Source organism: Xenopus laevis, chromosome 5L (assembly GCF_017654675.1).
Source record: "Xenopus laevis strain J_2021 chromosome 5L, Xenopus_laevis_v10.1, whole genome shotgun sequence".
NCBI classification, from domain to species: Eukaryota; Metazoa; Chordata; class Amphibia; order Anura; family Pipidae; genus Xenopus; species Xenopus laevis.
The window spans coordinates 7,735,266-7,755,386 of NC_054379.1; the positions used below are offsets into that span (position 1 = coordinate 7,735,266).

The 20,121-nt window shown below is 37.5% G+C and overlaps 1 protein-coding gene across 1 annotated transcript in view; it reads right to left on the minus strand.

Moving 5' to 3' along the window:
* The window catches only part of camkmt.L (calmodulin-lysine N-methyltransferase L homeolog), a 213,712-nt gene that overhangs the window by 59,300 nt on the left and 134,291 nt on the right, over positions 1-20,121 (minus strand). The window contains 3 exon segments of the mRNA NM_001092078.1: positions 5,619-5,682; positions 6,755-6,809; positions 7,881-7,941. Of these exon segments, the coding sequence (NP_001085547.1) occupies positions 5,619-5,682; positions 6,755-6,809; positions 7,881-7,941 (180 nt within the window).

Here is a 20,121-nt window from a genome sequence, read left to right on the forward strand (position 1 = left end):
ACCCAATTAAGCTGAGGGCTCCTCCCGAAGACCAAAGGTGGTCACACTACTGGTGAAGCCGAGCCGAGACCAGGGTCCTTGGCATTTTTTCTGGTATTGGGTGCCGGCCGTGACATGAATCTATGGCTTGTGAAAAAATTTGCTCATCAGTATTATGTTCCAAAATAGAGTAGAGGTATGGGGTATATTATCCAGAAACGTGTCTTCAAGAAAGCTCCAAAATGTGACATAACCCTTTTGCTTTTTTAAGAAATTATAACTTTTTGACTGATTTGCCTTTTTTTTATCTCTAATAATCAGACCATACCATGTACCTGATATTATCTAAAGGTGGCCATACACGGGCAGATAAAGCTGCCGATATCAGTCATTTAGACCAATTTGACAGCTTATCTGCCCGTGTATTGGGGCTTCTGACGGGTCTTCCCGATCGATATCTGGCCACGATATCGATCGGGAAGGTTTGATTTTTACCCGAACGACCCGTCGGAGCCCCTTCGCGTATCGTAATCCATTCATTCGACCATATGGCCGAACGTTCGGATTACCCCCGATATATCTTTGAGTCTATGGCCAGTTTAAGGTGCCTAAATCCAAAGTTAACGGCAAGGCAATCCTATTGGATTTTTTATGTGAATATGATTTACTAGACTAAAGCAAGTTGCTATATGTGTAGATTCATGATCCGGAAAACCCCAGACCCTCAGATTCTAGATAAAAGAACCAAAAATTGTAGTCCTCCATTAGTAGCAGTGTGCCCTATATCCTTTAATTGTCAAAGAGTTCCAATAGGGTTTTTATACACAGCAACTATGGCTTTCAAAAAGGCAATTCCAGCTGACAACTTTTAGAGAATCAAAATGGATACTAAACAAAATAATGTAAATAATGTACAATCATGGCCAGAGCCATGTATTTAAAAAATATTTAGCATTATCTCATATAACACACGTAAATGTGCTTTTAATGCATGGATCTCTTAGTTATTTGTAATTACTTCTGAGATGAGTTTGGTAAAAAAAAAAAACGATTTGTTAAACTGCTGACATTTTATACAAAAAGGCATTATAGAGTGATCTCAAACTTCACTTCCACTTCCAGAGGTTCCTTTAAATGAAAGATAGGAGATGGGGTCAGTGACCCCCTTTTTAGTTATGGGCGAATTTATTCGCCAGGTGCGAATTTGCGGTGAATTTGCGCGATTCACCGGCAGCTAATAAATTTGCAAAACGCCCACGAAAATTTGCGGCAATAATTCGCCGGCGTCAAAAAAAAAATTTGTCAAAAAGTTTTCGAGAATTTTTCGGCGAAACGGCGCAAATTCGCCCATCACTACCCCTTTTGAAAGCTGGTGGCAAAGAATTCAAAAACTATAAAAAATGAAAAAATGAAGACCAATACAAAAGTTGCTTATATGTAGTCATTCTAAGACATAGTAAAAGATAAATTAAAGGTGAGCCACCCCTTAAAGTAAAGCTGCAACAGTTCCCACATCGTGGGGTTGCATGTTAGTTACAATACAGTATGGCTGGCCCATCTTGAAGCCAGTTCAGGTGAGAATTAGAGGTGGAAATTTTACTATGTTTGATAATCTTTGAACTATACCAGGATGGATTTTATACTAAAACTTCTATGGTATATAAGCCTAACAACCATTTATGGTGATACTTGGAGTAAGAGTTGATTTACTGTCCAGGATACTTTTGGAACAATCTATTACTATCATGATTATCATAACCCGTACTTCATTTTACATAACCCTACAAGCATAGGCCACAGAATGTCCCTTACTGAACAGGTCTAAGGACTCAAATACATTTCCTTCAGACTCCTGCATTTTATTTATCATACTGGACTCTGTAACCAGAGATGGTTTGCACTGATGTCCAAAATCCTTGATTTTTTTTAATAGGGTTTATATTCAGATCCTCAGTTCTGGCCAAATGGAATTTATCTGGACCATAAATATCACATGAATGTAAATCACATGATAACACAGGGGCAGATTTAATAAGGTTTAAATGGTAAATTCAAATTTGCTTTTTGGTTTAAAACCACCAACTCGAATTTGAATCCGAGATTTATCATCCACCTACCCTGGAAGTACAGTAACTCAAATTCATTAGGTCGCCACCAAAAACTTGCAGAGTTCAAGTACAAGTCAAGTAGAAGTAGAATTGTGTTTGAATTCAATTTGAGTTTTCGGGTCGGTATGATTAGTTTAAATTTTGGCTTCAAATTTTCATAAATAAGCTACATGGTACATTCGAGTTTATTAGAGTAAAAAAAAAACTCACAAACTCTAAAATTCGACCTGTGCTAAAAAAAAACTCTAAACGTGACAATTATTTCAGCATAATTCTCGTACTAATTTGCATATGCAAATGATGACTGTTTTGGATTTAGCCAAATCTTTTGTGGCAGGTTGAATATTTGGTTGAATCCTACAATTCTGGATTGGTAGCATCCCTATTTACAAGGGAACATTGAGCCCACAGTGGTCATAAAACCCTGTAGCATTTAATTAGCTCTTACATTTAATGGCAGCAGCTTATGAATAAAGAGAATCGTATTTTTGGCCTTTTGGTAATGAAACCACTAAAGCAACCATTTGCCTACAATCTATCATTAGAACAGATTATGTTTAACCTTAATGGTCAGTCCTTTGTATGTGGGTGCAACACCTATGCTATGGTACAGTTATGGATTTATTATCCAGAATAGTTGGAAGCTGGGGTTTTCCAGATAAGGGATTTTTCCATAATTTGGGTTTCCACACCTCAAGGCTACTAAAAAAACATGTAAACATTTAGGGGGTTATTTATTAAAGTCTGAATGCCAAAAACTTGAAAAATTCGAGTTTGTTCTTTACAATAAAATCCTATTTTTATTGGGGAAAAAAAAAGATTTATTATGCCCTGAGTATGAAAAACGTCAGAATCTGAAAATCCGCCATCTCAGACCTACCGTGGTTGTATATAAGTCAATGGGAGAGGTCCCTATCCTATTTGGAAGTTTCTGTGGTCTAAAAAATCCGACTAGTGCAGACTTTTTCAGGCAAAAATCCGAATCGAGCGAAAAATCCGAAAAATAAAGCGTTTCGGAAAAAATTTTTGTGTGTCCCTGATCCGATTAAATTGTGCTTTTTTAATAATAAATAAGTGCAATCGTGGATTCTAGTTTGTTCAGACTTTTTTTGCCACCAAAGCTTAGTCCCCATCAATTACAAGGTACTGTTTTATCAAATTAATTGCTTAAAGGGATACTGTCATGGTAAAAAAAAAAAATTTTCAAAATGAATCAGTTAATAGTGCTGCTCCTGCAGAATTCTGCACTGAAATCCATTTCTCAAAAGAGCAAACAGATTTTTTAATATTCAATTTTGAAATCTGACATGGGGCTAGACATACTGTCAATTTCCCAGCTGCCCCAAGTCATGTGACTTGTGCTCTGATAAACTTCAATCACTCTTTACTGCTGTACTGCAAGTTGGAGTGATATCACCCCCTCCCTTTCCCCCCCCCCAGCAGCCAAACAAAACAGCTGCCTGGTAGATCTAAGAACAACAATCAATAGTAAAAACCCATGTCCCACTGAGACACATTCAGTTACATTGAAAAAGAAAAATAGCAGCCTGCCAGAAAGCATTTCTCTCCTAAAGTGCAGGCACAAGTCACATGACCAGGGGCAGCTGGGAAATTGACAAAATGTCTAGCCCCATGTCAGATTTCAAAATTGAATATAAAAAATCTGTTTGCTCTTTTGAGAAATGGATTTCAGTGCAGAATTCTGCTGGAGCAGCACTATTAACTGATTCATTTTGAAAAAAAATTTTTTTCCCATGACAGTATACCTTTAATGTGGAGTCTATGGGAAATGACCTTCCTATATTATGGAGTTTTCTGTATTTTATATATTATATATTATTATATAAATATCTATACATGCTACCATACTATATATCTGAAAACATGAAAATGAAGTCAAAGAGTTCTTAAACGGCAACCTTTCTCTGGATTTAACTGTTATTGAATTTCTTAGGTGTGATTAGCGGTAGTAATTGCAGAGGAATAACAATTTCTTCTTCACGGACAACTCAAGTTAAATGAATAAAGGGCAGAAATGCAAATAGACATCTTCCATTGCCTCTGTTAATCTCCAGCAGCTTCCCTGTAGAAATCAGATCCTGTGCCAGTCCTGCCATTCTCCGGCAGCCGAGCGGTGTCATAGCAAAATGTTCCTTGGCCGGGCATAATACACTTAATAGCAGAAATTAGCAATGAAAAGTACAATTGGCCAGATATTATTCAAATCGGATGGTAAAATTAGGAAAATGCACTTCTAACTCTCCGAAAAAAATATTTTTAGTGGTGGTCATTTTATTCCTATTATTTGGGGTTCTTGCAGGATTCATCAGGCTATACCCGCTGGGTGGCGTGAGCTAAATTGGAAAAGCGCATTGTATTTCCACAGTGTTATTCTGGGCACAGCATTGTTTGTTACAGCCAGACTTTATTGTCAGAGCTCTCACTGTTTATTGTACCAATAAAATGATATCATAATTAGCAATAACAGAAACATGTATGTATTTAATTGCCTTCCGGTTACACAAAGATGTAGAAATATATATATATTATTTTAAATAAAGGAGATAAGGCTTGGTGTAAGGTTGAATTTATAAGTGCAGTATGCAATTTCTGGCACAATGGTCAAAGCATCAATTGAAAATGATATTGGCATCAGATTCACTGGGTGCAAGTCTCGAGTGCCTATTGATTAGGGACGCCACCTTTCCCTGTTGCGGTTGATTGGCGCGTCAATCTCAGGGAACCCGGCCCTGTTCCAAATTCAGAAAACCGAGCAGTCAGTTTTGACTAGGACAACGCTCCCGAAAACCAGGTTCTCCTGGTCAAAACCAGACAGGTGGTAACCCTACTATTGATGGAACCCAAGGTGGGAACCCCGGAGCTACAGCCAAGCACAAGGTGGAGGCAGCTCCATGGTTCCCGGCAGTTACATACTGTTCATAAGTAGAGGCAGGGCGGACTCAATGGTAACCATGTGAGAAGTGCAGGAGCTTAAAGGAGAAGGAAACCCCCTGGGCGCAAAAAGAGCAGGAAGAAGATCGCTTGGGAGAAGATGGCGCCTGTGAACTCCGTGGACTGGACCTGCGCAGAGGGGTGAGTAACAAGTTAGGGGCATTTGCCCGGTGGGACAGGTAGGCCAAGGGGGAGGAGGGAGGGGGGGCAACACAGGGGAGGGGGGCGGGATTTTTGCGCCCAGAGGGGTTTGCTTCTCCTTTAAAGTATCTCAATAAGTTGCAGGAGCTTAAAGTATCTCAATATGCACTCAAGGTTCCTTTATATCTTTCAAGTTCTTTTTTCTAGTATCCTATCAATGAGGGACTACCCTACCTCCTCATGTTCTTCCTGAACTACAACTTCCAGCATCCCTGGTGGGGCAGTTGGGACGTATTTGTCTAACCATTACCATTCCAGCCTCCTTAACACTTCCATCCCAACATTCTCCACCTATTTCTGGTCTCAGAGCAACTCGTGCAGCTCGCAAAACCGGATAAGAGCCCCGACCCTGCTTTAAGTCTAAATAATAAAGGATACTTTTGATGGCCTTTTCGTTTCCGTCCGTCAATAGGACTTCCTTGACATCGGCAGAAATTGCGACCTGCAGGAAAAAAAAAGAAGAAGAGCAGAGCGTACAATGAAGCAAAATGGGCTTGTCTGGCTGGAAGTGTCGACAGAAGTGACAAGCCTTCAGTATCATGCATCCTCACCTATTCCTCCGTAACAATCTTCAATCTCTTTTTCATTTTATGTCTGCATTATTTTAATCATTCAATCAAATCAGTCAATACTTTTATCATTCCATTTGCGGGAGTCTCTATCTTGCTATCAGTCTCTCCGGTAATTGCATTGTGACAGCGGATGATGTTATTCTGAGAGGCTTTCATTTGCGGCTTTCTGTTTATCTAGTAGAGCCATCATACGAAGCTGTCACTCTGCCTTTCAGCTGGCTTCTGTCTGACTGCCTGATGCCCTTCATATAACTTTGCATTGCAGGCAGATGGCTTTGTAAGGGTAATTTTTTTGTGAGTTTGACATGCTCGCACGTTGGGTTGTAACCTCAACACATTGTATAAACGCGACAGGTTTGTCAAATGCCAATCAGAGTAACAATACGCCTTTATTTGCAGAGACATAAAAACTTGTCTAATGCACTGGGCTGCCACATAATATCTTCTGAATGCACGACTCACGACAAAACTAGAGAATGGCGACTGACCGCTCCTGAATGGCCCATCTAATTCAAAAGAATCTAATTACCGAGAGCTCTGGATCATGTTTGTTGGTGTAATAATGCAGGCAAAACATTAGCAGCTATATCATGGTGCTCCAACTGTGATTCGCTAGGCTATTCCTGTATTTTAGCAAATGGGACTGTAATTGGAGGAGGAGAAAAAAAATAGTTTCAACCATGGTAATAAGGAACATACTGGGGACTGGAATGTCACAACAAGAGATATTGACTACACTCAAGGAAAATGTCTCTCCTCTCTGAGGCGACCATAAAATCAATAAGATACGAAAGCAAAAACGGCCAAGAAGGTCTCTCAAGACAGCAGCTTGACCGCAGCTGATGCCATTGACAGTTCTCTGACCCGGCAGTTGGAGGCACTGGAACATTTTTCCCTTTTGTTCCTGCCGGTGAATGGGATTGGGATTGAGAAAAGACCTACCATGAGCCCAGCCAAGCATGTCATGCCACCCCCTAGTTCACACACAGCAAGGCCCCTGCAAAAGAGAAAGGCAACATAGAAGTCCATACAAATGAGAAGAAAATGGGTAGACACATATATGTTACAAGAATAAATTGCCATCTGCAGCAGGAAAAAAAAAATGAAGTTTACCAGGAAGTTACACGAGCACTACCAGGCGACCGCATGTCGTTTTGCTTTTTAAAAATAATTATGAAAAAGAAAAGTCACAAAGCAGACAGAGCAGTGGGGGTTCCCTCATTAGTGTTTTCTGCAACATTGCCACCGCTGAGCTGAAAAAAATCCTAGAAGGCTCCTCATTTCCCCCCCTTTGTCAATAGGGCTCTCTGTTAAAACCAAACTCGCTAGAGTAACGAAAGATAATTGTCAGCGAAGGATAGCATTGTCAGTCCAATTCCCCAGCCAGCAAACACTTGGACAATGTGCAATTGTATCTGTGTGCAAAATTCCATAATCAAATTTGGGCCAGAATTTCTCTTTCGTTACGGATTGAGGCATAAATAACTTTGCAATATCACGTTACAGTTATGCCCAGTGCAATTGTCGGTGGCATTGTTATTTATAATAAATTATACAGCACCTCCAGGCTTTAGAATGCTGCCATGCTGCTGGCACAATAGCAAGGAAATGAAAGAAAAACCCACAAAATACAGTATGCCACTCCAGCTACATAATATGGTACTGTGTATTATATGGAGCTCAATGGTTTTAACAGCAGAAGAGATTTTTAAGAACGAACGTTATCCTGTCTGACCTTCACAGCACACATTGATTGACTGAAGCCTGACCTGTTTCCCCAAAAAAATCAAAGTGGAATGGAATGCCTTAAGTGGAAATCAAAGGACTTTGGTGCTTGGCTTTACACTTGCTGTGCAATATTATAACCTGCAGGCTGTTAGAGATTCCATGTCAAGTGCAATACATTGTCACCTTTTCATGGATGGTCAAGGCAAGTGTCCTACCTGCAAACCTAGACTCCTATTACTCTCCATCAACCAGTGAGCTCTGGCCTAGGTGGCTTTAATAAGGCTATGAACCCCATGAACACATATAAGTAGGAATACGGCATTTTGCTATCATTCTTTACCTGAATATATCTTTATGCTTGAGGCAGTAGTAGGCCATTACCTCTTCAGAAGGCCACACACCTAAAAAATGTAAACAGATATGAATATATTTGCAAAATTCCATTTGAACAAACTTTATACTGTACATCACAGAGCGGTTGTCCTGTAAATAAATTCTGTTGTATGAAAAGGCTTATTGAGCTAGTGATTGTACGTATTCATTTATGAAGTTGACTAAGAATGTCCTCCTAGAGGTGGGGTTTAGGAAACACAGTTGAAACTAGAGAACGGATATCCTATTGAAAAACTACTAATTGATCATTGCCATAGCAACAAGTTAAATTGAGTAGATCAGCATGGGTTATTTCTCAGTAGAGCAATGGAGATCATAGGAAGAAGCCTGGATGCTCATGGAACCAATGTCCATATTTCAATAACAATCAAGGGAGCTATGCTGCTCACTGCATTTCCCATTGTTGGAAAGTAACCAGCAGTAAAGACTTTTGATGTTGAACTCACTACAGGTAATGACTGCAACATCAAAAAGGTGGTGCCTTCCATGCTGTACCTCTAAGGCTAGAAACCTAAAATGCAGAGTTAGTCATGTCATCTATGGACTAGACCAAGGTTTTATGAGATATAGAGATTTAAGTGCAAATTTAGACCTTCAATATCACCTCCAGGCTTGTCCAGCAATCCTATACAAATCTAAGTGAACTACATCTATGTGAGTTGGTAAAAGGTACATAAGGAGGTACAAGGCAGAAATATTACAAGAATGACATCTGCAGCTTGGTTCAATGCATTGTCATTCAACCCAAAGCTATTTCACTGAGCTGGAACAGAGAATAACTTGCGCTAAAAAACGAAACTTAAAGGAATCCTAACATTGACCTCCTGAACTTTATAGTACAGGTGACTATGTATGCTGGCGTCTATTTTTACATCTCACTGTAGAGGCTGCAAGACCTAGGGAGATCTTTTGCTATAATTAGGGGGTTATTTATCAAAGGTCGAGTTTTCCCGAAAAATCCGAGTTTTTTGAGGGTAGTTTTCCGTCTGGTTTTTGTAAAAAAAAAAAAACAACTAATTTTTTTTGAGATTTGTGATACCCGAAGCTGGAAATGGCTCAAATTCAAAAATACAACTCCAACTAAAACCTGTCAAGATCATGTAGAAGTCAATGACAGAGGTTCCTTGAACCATTTGAAGATATTAATAGCCTTAATGATGTTCGGGATTTTTCAGGATGTTCGAGTTTTCAGGTTGTTCGCCCCGAATTCACTGATTCGCGTTTTTTCCATTCCAGTTTTTTCCTTAATTAGAAACATTCAAGTTGGCCTTGGAGCAATGGCTCCTTTTCCCTTCTTTTAATGGGTATTGAAGGTGATAAAGCTTGTTGCCAACCTGCTAGAGTCAACGGATGCGTAGGTAAGTAAAATTCAAGCAAAAGCAAAATGCATTCATCACTTAACATTTCCAATAGATAACTTCGTAGGTAATATTTAAATTGAAAGACTAGTGGTCCCTTAAATGTTCAACTAAATTACATATTAGAATGATTATGTTTAAGACTGTTTGCTACTTCATTTATTTTTTGATTGCCCTGCAAATAAAAAAAAAGCAAAATACTTTAGATGAGAAGTTGATTAGATGAGGTCCACCTACAACACAATAAGTTGAACTAATAGGTAAATGTTTAAGCCAATGATAGGCAGCTGGCAGCCTTTAGCTACTCTTGCCTGGCCTCGGTAATCTCACATTATTGCAGTGTTAGTCATCATAAACAAATACAGAATTTTATAGTTGCCCCAAGCATTAAATACAATGGCTGGCACATATCAAATAAGAATTTGCGACTTTTAACAAATTTGCACCTCTAATGGCTTTAATACATAAGACATAATTATGTCAAACTGGAATTTACAAGGTCCCTGGTGGGTGTAATTCCCTATTAAACACCATGGAGCTTATTACTAAACACTTGGAAGATTTGTAGCTGGGCTGCAACCAACCAGTGAATAGCTTTTTTTCAGCCAGCTGCAGACAGGGCAATGAAAGCAAACATCTAATTGGTTGTTGTGTGTTTTTTCCAAGGTGTAGCTTTGAATTTTTTAACTTCATTTTTTAACTTCATATGTCAACTGATTCTATTCAAACTAAATAGGCTTCATTATCTTCATCCAACCATGAATTTACTTCCATAAAGTGCTCTATGGCTGAATATTCATTAGACATTAGCACACTCTGATAATGTTCAATGATGTGTCATGGCATGGGTATATATTTAAAAAGAAAAACATCAGTCCACCAGTCCTAGTGCCATGTCAGCTATAATAAGCCTCTCTGACAATTGTATCACCATCTCTCAGTGCCTTAGATCCACCCCTCCAACATGAGCTTAGCAGGAGGTTACCCAGTCATGGAAACGGGGCAACTATGGGGTGGGCAGCCATAATAGCAAGCAGGATTTGGTTTTCCAAATTTTTATGTATACTAAAGAAGGGTCCCAGTGCCAAAAATTTTATTTTATATTTTGCATGTCTAATCTCATTGAGGCAAGGGGCTCCTACACACACTTGTTTCAGGCACAAGTCTGAAAACCATTGGGTAGAGGTATCTAACAAGCTATCTGGCAATTTAGAGACAGAAATAACAAATAATAATAGTCAGCAGGTTTTATATACAGTTTAAAAATCCATTAGTCCAATCTGATGTAAGATAAAGAAAAAGTCCATAGCTATATATGCTGCTTGGCTCTACTGTCTATTGAAGAACTATCTTTATTCGCTTGGGTGCAGTTTGCTGTGTGATTTCAGCCTATTGACTTTCAGATACAGATTCTTCTTTCACCACTTGTGTCTCACCACCTGTTATCATTAGATTACTCTGTCTGCTGCAAGGTTCTCCCATTTTACCGGCACTATCTTATTACAAGGTTTCGTCTGCCCTTTATTATTACTATGTCGGAGTTTAAATTCATGGAGTTCTTCATTGTGTAATGCTACAACCTTGTCACTTACTATATTAACATTTTTAGTGCTAAAATGCCTTGGCTTTGCCTTCATTTGTGTCAGACTCTATTCTCTCCACAGTTCTGGCAACCGTTGCTATAATTTCCCACCTCACAATGGTTTTTAATCAAAGCTAGGAGATGTCACTTAATTGCCTAAGCTATATGGTGGAAAATGTATAAAAGCTGAGAATTATGAAAAGGAAGAGAAATGGAAGGACAAAAATGCAGATGGAAATAAAGTGACAGCGAGAGACTCAATTTTTGTCCAAATGTATATTATATATCAGGGTTTCATAAGGGGCAGAATAAGGGGCCTCTTCATTAAACCTCGCTTTTTTCTGGTCGAGTTTTTAAAGGGGAAAACTTTAACTTTTAGGAATTTTTTTTATAGATTTATTATACCCTAAAGCTGTTAAAAATCCAAAAATACTCCAGCTAAAACCTGTCTAAAGTCTTGTAGAGGTCAATGGCAGATGTCCCCGACGTTGCTTCTTGATATCGTGATCTGCTCTGATCTGAGTGAATCCGGCGTCAATATGTACGGTTTGAATTGTCACATTATTTTATCAAGACTTTTCCTGCTCCCACTTTCTAGAGCTGATTTTTTGATAAATTTGTTATATTTGTGGATAGGATTTAGGTCGACAGTTTCAATAAAAAAAAAAAAAAATAGATAAATTGAGTTTTAGTAATGGATTTATAAAAACTTTTTTCATAAATTTGAAACAAATTGATTTATGAATGTTAAAAAGGTATCAGTTTGTTGTCTGAATGCGTTGTACTGCTTAGAGTATTCAACACACATACATTTTCTCTGGGATAAATAATACCTATCAGAATGAGGGAAAGGAAAATGTTTGAAAAAAATTGCAAAAAACTCCAAAAAAACAGAATTAACGTGAATTATGTTTTTCTCAATTGCCACCATATTAACAGAAGAGCTAAAACCACAATTACTTGGCTTTACAAGAAAAAAAAAAACATAATTGCTCAAATTTTTATTTATTTTCAAGTGTGTAAGATCTCCAAACTATTCTATTCTATTGCTCAAATTTAAAAATAGAACATTGTTTCATTTGAATTTTTTGAGAATTTTAAGATAAATCTCAAAACTTAGAGTTCAGGAAACTTGAATGAGAAAATAACTGTAACCGCATTTTTTTAGTGCAAAAAACTTGAATCACGGAAAAAATGTAAGAATGCTAATAAAGGAACAATGAAAACGGATGTTTTCGATGATTGAACACAGAACTGTCACTATTACCCATTCACTTGATAGCTGTGAATATCCCAAAAAAAAAACAGATGCGCTGAAGGTGGGTCATGAGGACATGTTTAACAACATATGCCCAATAAAGAGACAGGACAGGGTACAACAAGCAATTTGTAAATGCGACAGTGGAACAAGCAACAAACAATAGAAGCTATTTCTAGTTCCCAACGGACCACAGATCAAAAATAAAGGTTATTGTCATGGAAAACAAAACTGATGGATCCCATTTAAGACAACATATGGAAGATTGAGCTATCAGTTGACCTATGATGTATTCGTCCCACAGTCTTTCCAGTTCATTGGCAGACAACAATACGGAGGAGGAAAATGACAGGCCTTTATTCAGGAACATGGATGAGGAAGTGTCCCTGCTGGCAGTCACTAAACTCTTCATTGCATTTACATTACATACCGATCCCTATCTAGTGAATTCAAGACTGCCTCAATCAGCGAGAATCATGTGAATCGGCTTACACTGTGTGATTCCTTTAAATAAGATCTCAGTGGTCAGAGTAAGTCAGAGTCAGAGTGAGTCGATGGAACCTGAACAACAGGACCAACAATCACATCCTTATACATCCTTCTCTTTGTGGGGCTTTATGGAAATCATAAGTACATCAAGCTTTCCTGTAAATCACTGGATCATCGAATACATTTTTTTCACACAAAACCATGGGGTTTTCATCCAATAAAGTTGAGTTTTCGCAGCGACAATGGTACTATACGAATTGAAGCACGGTTTGGCTGCAACATTTTTTTTCTTCTGACTTTTTCGAGAACAATTACTGATAAATTAATTCAATTTATGAAAGAGAGTTTTGGCAATTTTGTTTTAATTAAAAAATTTGATTAATTTGAGTTTTAGTAAATAATCCCCCAAGTGTTATTTGGTCTAGAACTACACAATAACATGGGCAGCGAGTTGCAAATGCTTACTTGTTTGGTATGATTAGCATGATTTTGCTCACTACAGGTATGGGATCTGTTATCCGGAAAGCCATTATTCAGAAGGCTACGTATTACTGTAAGGCATCTCCCTTAGACTCCATTTGAATCAAATAATTCAAATTTTTACAAATAATTTCTTTTTACCCTGTAATAATAAAATGGGACCTTGTACTTGACCCCAGCTAAGATATAATTTATCCTTATTGGAGGTAATGTATGTGATCCTACTGGGTTTAATTCATGTTTTAAATGTTTTATTTTTAGTAGACTTCAGGTATGGAGATCCAAATTACAGAAAGGTCCATTGTCTGCAAAACCCCAGGTCCCGAAAATTCTGGATAACAAGTCCCATATCTGTTTGAACATGCTTCTGAATGGGATGAGTTGCAACTCCATTGAGTTGAACTGTTGTTAACACAATTGGTTCAAGAGCCCAGATAACTATGACATTCTTTAGCATCAGTTAGTATCTTGGCTGCCATCCGTTGTTATTTTCTTAATTACTAGTCAAATGTATCCTCTTTTTTCACTATCTGGGAAGCAGGTGTCTGGTGCACAAGAGAACTCGACCAATCGTGACCTTGAGAAGAGCTGTCCAATCTCAAAACAAATCAAAACGGATTACATCTTCTCATGGTCCTACACATCTAACAGGTGCTCCTTCAGACTGTGTTCCATCCTCACTGGCACTATGTGATTTATTCATACCATCCAGCAAAGCCCAAAAAGCACAAATAAGGTATGCTGGTTTTTTTCTTATGTCATCTCCATGATTTTCTCCATTTCCAAACAGGAAAGTAGCCAAGTCCAAAAGAGATAAAGATAAGTGATTTTTATTTCATAGATCCGTCTTTTTTTGTTAACTTTCACATAACCGCTTTGAACTTACAGGCCATATATAATTGATGGCTACCTTGATGCCGATGAAAAAGTAAAAATCGTACAGTCATGATTTATTGACAAGATATTTTCCAGAACATGTCAATGCAATTTGGACTACATGCTTTTTATTTATATATGATGATAATCTAGATCTATGCATCTATTATGCACTAAGCATACACATATATTTTTTATTGCAGCTCCTTCATCTATAGCTGAAGTTGATGACACATGACACCACCTGGGCATCAGTTTAGCTTAAAAGGTTTGAAAATGAGAAATTATTTAATTTAATTTAAATGTAATTTACAACAGATTTATCCAAGGTCGAATTTCAAATTTATGTGAATTTTTTTTACTCTAATAGACTCAGAACTCAAATGGGATGTTATTTAAGAAAAATTTGAATGTCTAATATTCAATCGAATAGCCACGACCCAAAAATGCGAATCAAATTGAGTTTTCCCTCTGAAAAAAAAAAAAAACATCAGGAAGGCAATTGACATGTTCAAATGGTTCAACAGACCTCTGACATTGACTTGTAAATGAACTTGGCAAGAACTTGGCAAATTAAAACTGTTTCCATGGTCAAGGTGTGATAAATATCAAATTTACATTCGAATTGAGGGATTCGACCCTTAAGAAATCTGCCCCTAATAGTTTTAAATATTATTTTATGTAAGAATAAGTTCTTATGAACATATAGAATGTAGAAGTTCTAGGTTTACGCAGATGAAAAACCATTTCCGTTACAAGGATCCAACTGTTGGTTCATAACCCTAGTTTCCGAGTTCAAGGTTTTGAATCTCAGGGGCAGCTGTGAAAATGAAGAGCATTACAAAGAATTAAAGAGATTAAGTAATATAAATCAGCAAAAGGGTATAAAACAATGTCCAACTGTTTGGATGTCCCAGTTAGTTCTATTATGAGGAAGTAGAGGGTACATTAAACCACCCAGACACTGCCTAAAAAAGGTCAACCCTCAAAACCTTGTGTTCAAACAAGGAGACATGCAAAAGGAGCCTCAGTTAGGTTAGCAATTACTCTGCATGAGATATAGTTTTGGAGATTGGATGATGGTACACTAGTTTGTCATGTCAACAGCCTTGTGTTTTGCTGGCCTGTATGGGAGGGGGCCCAAAAGTTGCCATGTGAAAGCATGTCTGATGTTGGCCAAAAAGCAGAATAGTAAACCCATTCCACAATTCATGAGATGAGAAAGTTCAAATCAGTTTGCGTGGTGTAAATCGAGCACTGTCCACAAAATACCTACCATATATAAGTGTGGCACAAAGGGTTGGCTAACTCTCTATATGCAATATTGCTCCTCCTTTTAGAAGAACTGTATACAGGAGGGGCAAGACATAAGTAATGACTAGCATGGCCCTAGTTTAAGCAGAAAGCTAGAGATGGAACACAAAAGGGAACACCAGGGGAAATATGGAACCCTGTCTGCATGTGGCTCAGATTGTCTTGCTGCAGCTACAACCCTTGACAAATATGGTTGACCCTGTTCAACATATGACATAGCAGAATAAGTCTTTTTTATGGAGGGTAAGCCCCAGCACCACTAACACAAGATGAGCCTAAACTCATCACCTAACATATCACTGATGATAAATTATAATCATATTGAGTTTCATCGTTGCAATGTAATGCTTGTATTCTTCTTTGTATTTAGGGTGCCATATTCCACCCATTGACTAGACACATACTTAACAAGGGTGGTAATGTTGTGGCCTTTGTGTTCAACATGCTTACAAAGTAACTGTCATAAAGAGCAAAATAGATTCCTAAGATGCTCCTTGTTGGCAGTAATGCTAATATTTACATCACTCAGAAGCCTGGCTGCTAAATATCAAGACTGTATCTGAGAACAATACAAAAAAGAACTCCTCTACTTTCAAGAAGACAAATGAAGATAAATACATTTTTGCTAATTGTGCTCAAAGCAGCAGTATTCTAAATGCCCAACATGTAGATTGGTATCTTTACTTGATTTACAGTAAATGTGACCTGAATTTTAGGCACATAGTGCAACTACCTCTATTGTTTTCAATCCTTTAGAAATGCATGAAGCGAGGAGCTTTAATGATAGATTAGGCTAAATTCCCTGAACAATGCTCTTGATTTTGTGATTTTCAAATACTTAATCCATCCAAAAAGTTTCTGGTTCTCAATAAAAGAAATTAACACAAATAAGTAACTGTATTTTATTCACATTCCTGAAAAATAGATTTTTGATATTTGCTTAGCAGAGCTATGTAATTTGTTATACAATAGAGTTTAGCAAGACTTTCATTGGCACCATAAATTGGTGGCTCCGTGGCATTTACTAAACTTTGAACCTGGTCTCATACGGTTACTCTTCTGCTAGGTATTCTGGGAGTTGTAGTAAAGGTTACAAATGTATTATGTCCAGATCTATCTGTATCTTTAAAAACATTTTATTATTCCACTAATTTGTCACTGAATTCCCCTATCCTTGGTACTAAAATCATTTATAGTTTACTATACACAGGGAAAATGAACAATTAAACCCAACTCTATGCAGCTTTCAATCCAAGTTATGGTCAATAAGTCGGATTGAGCCAACTCACTAATTTCTCTGTTTTACAAAAAGTCTACACTTATAAAATATTATATCCAAAATTACGCCCTTCCCCCTCTGAAGCAAACTGGAGAGGCTCAAAAGGACCTGTGCCACAGAGTCTACACTTCTGGCTTGTCACCAGGTATGCCACTAGTGAATCTCCTTGAATACTCCCAAGCTTCACCTGTTTCATAATGCACAATTCTATATTTACAAGTTCTTGTGATTAAGGTGAGCAGTTTCTAATAACTCTTTACCTTATTTTTGGATAATTTCTATTTTCAACAAAACTAAATATGTACACATTTTACAAAAAGTAATGTAATAAAAAAAAGTTTTTTGCTCATAAATGTTGCCCAATGGGAGAAAATTGTTCCTGGGTATCTTCAAGCTTGAGACACATGAAAAATATCCAAGAACAAAAATAAAAAATGAGAACCATTCCATCACATTTGTTATGAGTGAGATGCAGCCAAGAAAAACAAGAATTTTAGAAATGTAATTAGAAAATTGTCTCCTAAACCCTAATATAGTGCAGTCAAGAACATTTCAGTGAACAATATAAATAAAAAAAAAGAGGAAAACGAAGTAGCACATTATAGTTAGGGTTGTACGTTAATTACAGTTATGTCTTATTAATCAAGCAGCAAATACCATCTTTACTACCTTTAATAGCTCTTCAACTTTCAAAGATGCAAAAGAGTCAAATGCTACTGCTGTAGTTAATCCCTTCTTGCATCTGAAGGTGGAAATGATTACTTCCAGCTGAACGAAAGTAAGAAACCTGCAGTGGTTATTTCTTTATTTACTAGTCACTGTATGGAATTAAGGTATAGCAGCTCTTACACTCATATATTCTTTAGAAAAGATTAGCTTTTATTCCAATAATAACATATGACTAGCATTTTATATAGGGTATATTCTACCCCCTATTGAAAATAGAAGATTATTGGAAGTCACTAATGAGTTCCAAGACCAAGGAGTTTGGCATGAGGCCAGATACTTTTATACAGGTCGTTGACATCCAAAGAGACTTCTTATATCCTAATATTTTAAAGCAGGGCGTCATTATTTCTAATAATTATCAAACTTTATTTATTCATGTGACTCCAATGACTTATTAAGCTTCAGCTATAACTGATAACGTTATTATGCACCTTTTATCCAAGGATAAATTATAAAGGTTATTGAGTATTGACTTTTGTGTATTTTAAGTGAATATTTAACACAGTATCTCTTGATCCACTCAATCTCACAACACAGATATTTCACAGCAAAGTAGTCAACTGGTTACCTGTAAAGCTGTTCTTACCAAACATTCTCTCTTAATGAATGTGTTAGTGCATTTCTCTTATTCTGTACAGAGCTGGAAGCTCTCTAGCCGAGTATTTTATTCTTGACTAGAGAAAAAAACATTGCGAACAACCAAAATCATATATATATGTTATTGAAATATAGAAAGGCATAAAGAAGAAAAATATAAAATTAACTTCACAGTTCTTAACTTATATTATAGATAAACTAGTGATGGCACAAAGACATAATATAAGATTAGATTAGAAACTTTTTATAGAAACACTTGACCACAAATGGACAATCACAGTAGACAATTCAACAGAAATATTACATTGCACTTACGTATATTATTATTTTTTTAAAAATGAAAAATTACATCCTTTTTTCGGTGCTTTTCTATTGCTTGGGTTATATATAAGCAGCCTCAACAACTATATTACTAAGTAGGTTAAGATGTCATGTAGCATGATCGTACGACCATGAAAAATTTGTATTGTGTCATGTTATGACATGTTAATGTCACTAAAAACTTGTCACGATTGGCACCCTAAATCCAGAACCAATGCCAAGCACCCTGGTCTCGGCTCGTGCTTCTGCCTGTAGAATCCGCCTTTGGCTTCCGGAGGAGCCCTCAGCTACTCAGATGCCGCCAGGTCTTAAAACGAGAGGTGCAAGGCGAGGGGTTCTAGACAAGCAGAGAGGCACAACTGTAAGGCAAAGTCTTTGGGGCAGAAGGTCGCAGTACAAGGTGTAAAACAGAATCGTAGTCAGATCAGGCCGGCTCGGGGAAGGCAGAGTACAAACGAAGTCAGGCAGACAAGGGTCAAACAAGGAAGTCAATCAGAAGAGTTAAGCAGAAGAGGGAGTCGAAAATCAGGCAGGGGCCAGGATACAAGAGTTCAGAATCGTCGAAAGCCAGGCAGGGGTCAAAACAGGTATCAAGATCAGAATATCAAATAGCACAAAGCTCAAACACCACAGGATAAACCTATAACGGGCAAGGTCTGAAAGCCCAAATGGGTCTTTTATAGTGTTCAACTTTCACGCCATTGCGAGCATTAGCGCGTCTGCGTCCATATAAACGAGACGTGGGCGCACGTGCCCTAAGAATCCAACATGACGGCTGAAGAGGAGCAGTGTGGCAGGCGTCCCCGTCGCTCCACTGGACCACGAGGGTGATTGTTTTTTTAATTACAAAACTGCTTTAAGAATATCATTATAAAGCAAAAAATTATGCAAAACACAATTGTTTTTAAACTTCATTGGTAGAGCCATTGTACTATTGGGGAGGGGGAAAGGAAAAAGTAATGTTTGGGTGAATCCAAAAATTGTGGTACATTTACCAATGGTTGTGCAGGCTCAGACTGACTAATCGCCCCAAGAGATAGTTCAGAAACAGGTGGTGGGCTAGACTCCTAGCTACCTAGTCTCTCCCACTACCTCTCCATGCAAAGTCAAGTCCAGCAAGTCACAATGTGGCGTTTGTTTATAAACAGCCATTCTTAAATTACCCCACTCAATCTGATGACATCAGAGGAAGGGCTGGGCAGGCATGGGTATATAAATTGGCATGGTTGGAGAGGTCAGGTGGGGTTTAGGTTACTGAAGGTATAGGGATGGGTGCGGGTTGAACATTTTTTCGATCTGCACATCACTTAAAAGAGAAGCATCTGCACCTTCTTCGATGGCTTACAGCTTTGGAAATCCACATTAAGGGGGTCTATTTATTAAAGGTCGTGTTTTGTCTTCTCTAAAAATTTGAGGTTTTTTTCACTAAAGAAATTTTTTGATTAGATTTTGATTTTTCTGTGATTTTGTTTGATGCTGGCTCTCCATCAAAAAGTAGATAAATTTGAGTTTTTAAGCCCATAAACTGGAAAAATTTGAGGTATTCGTAAAAAAATTTAATTTTTTTAGTTTTTTTTTATCCAATAATAATGTTTAATTATTAGTAAATTAGCCAAATTTGTGGATGGGAGTTAGGTCCAGTTAGTTTCTGGTAAAATCTGAGAAATAAACGAGTTTTAGTAAATAACCCCCTAAATATATTGGTATTCTGAAAATACTGCACAGCAACAAACATCAAATCAACACTTAAAACTATTTCGTAAGTGTGTCCTTAAAGTAAAATTTGCATTTCCCCTTCTTCCAAGTGTACTGTTTATCCTGGTCAATATTTGGATCTGTTTCATTGATGGAAAATAATGAATAAGAATGTACAGATCATTATAAATTCCACCACATTAGCTGTAA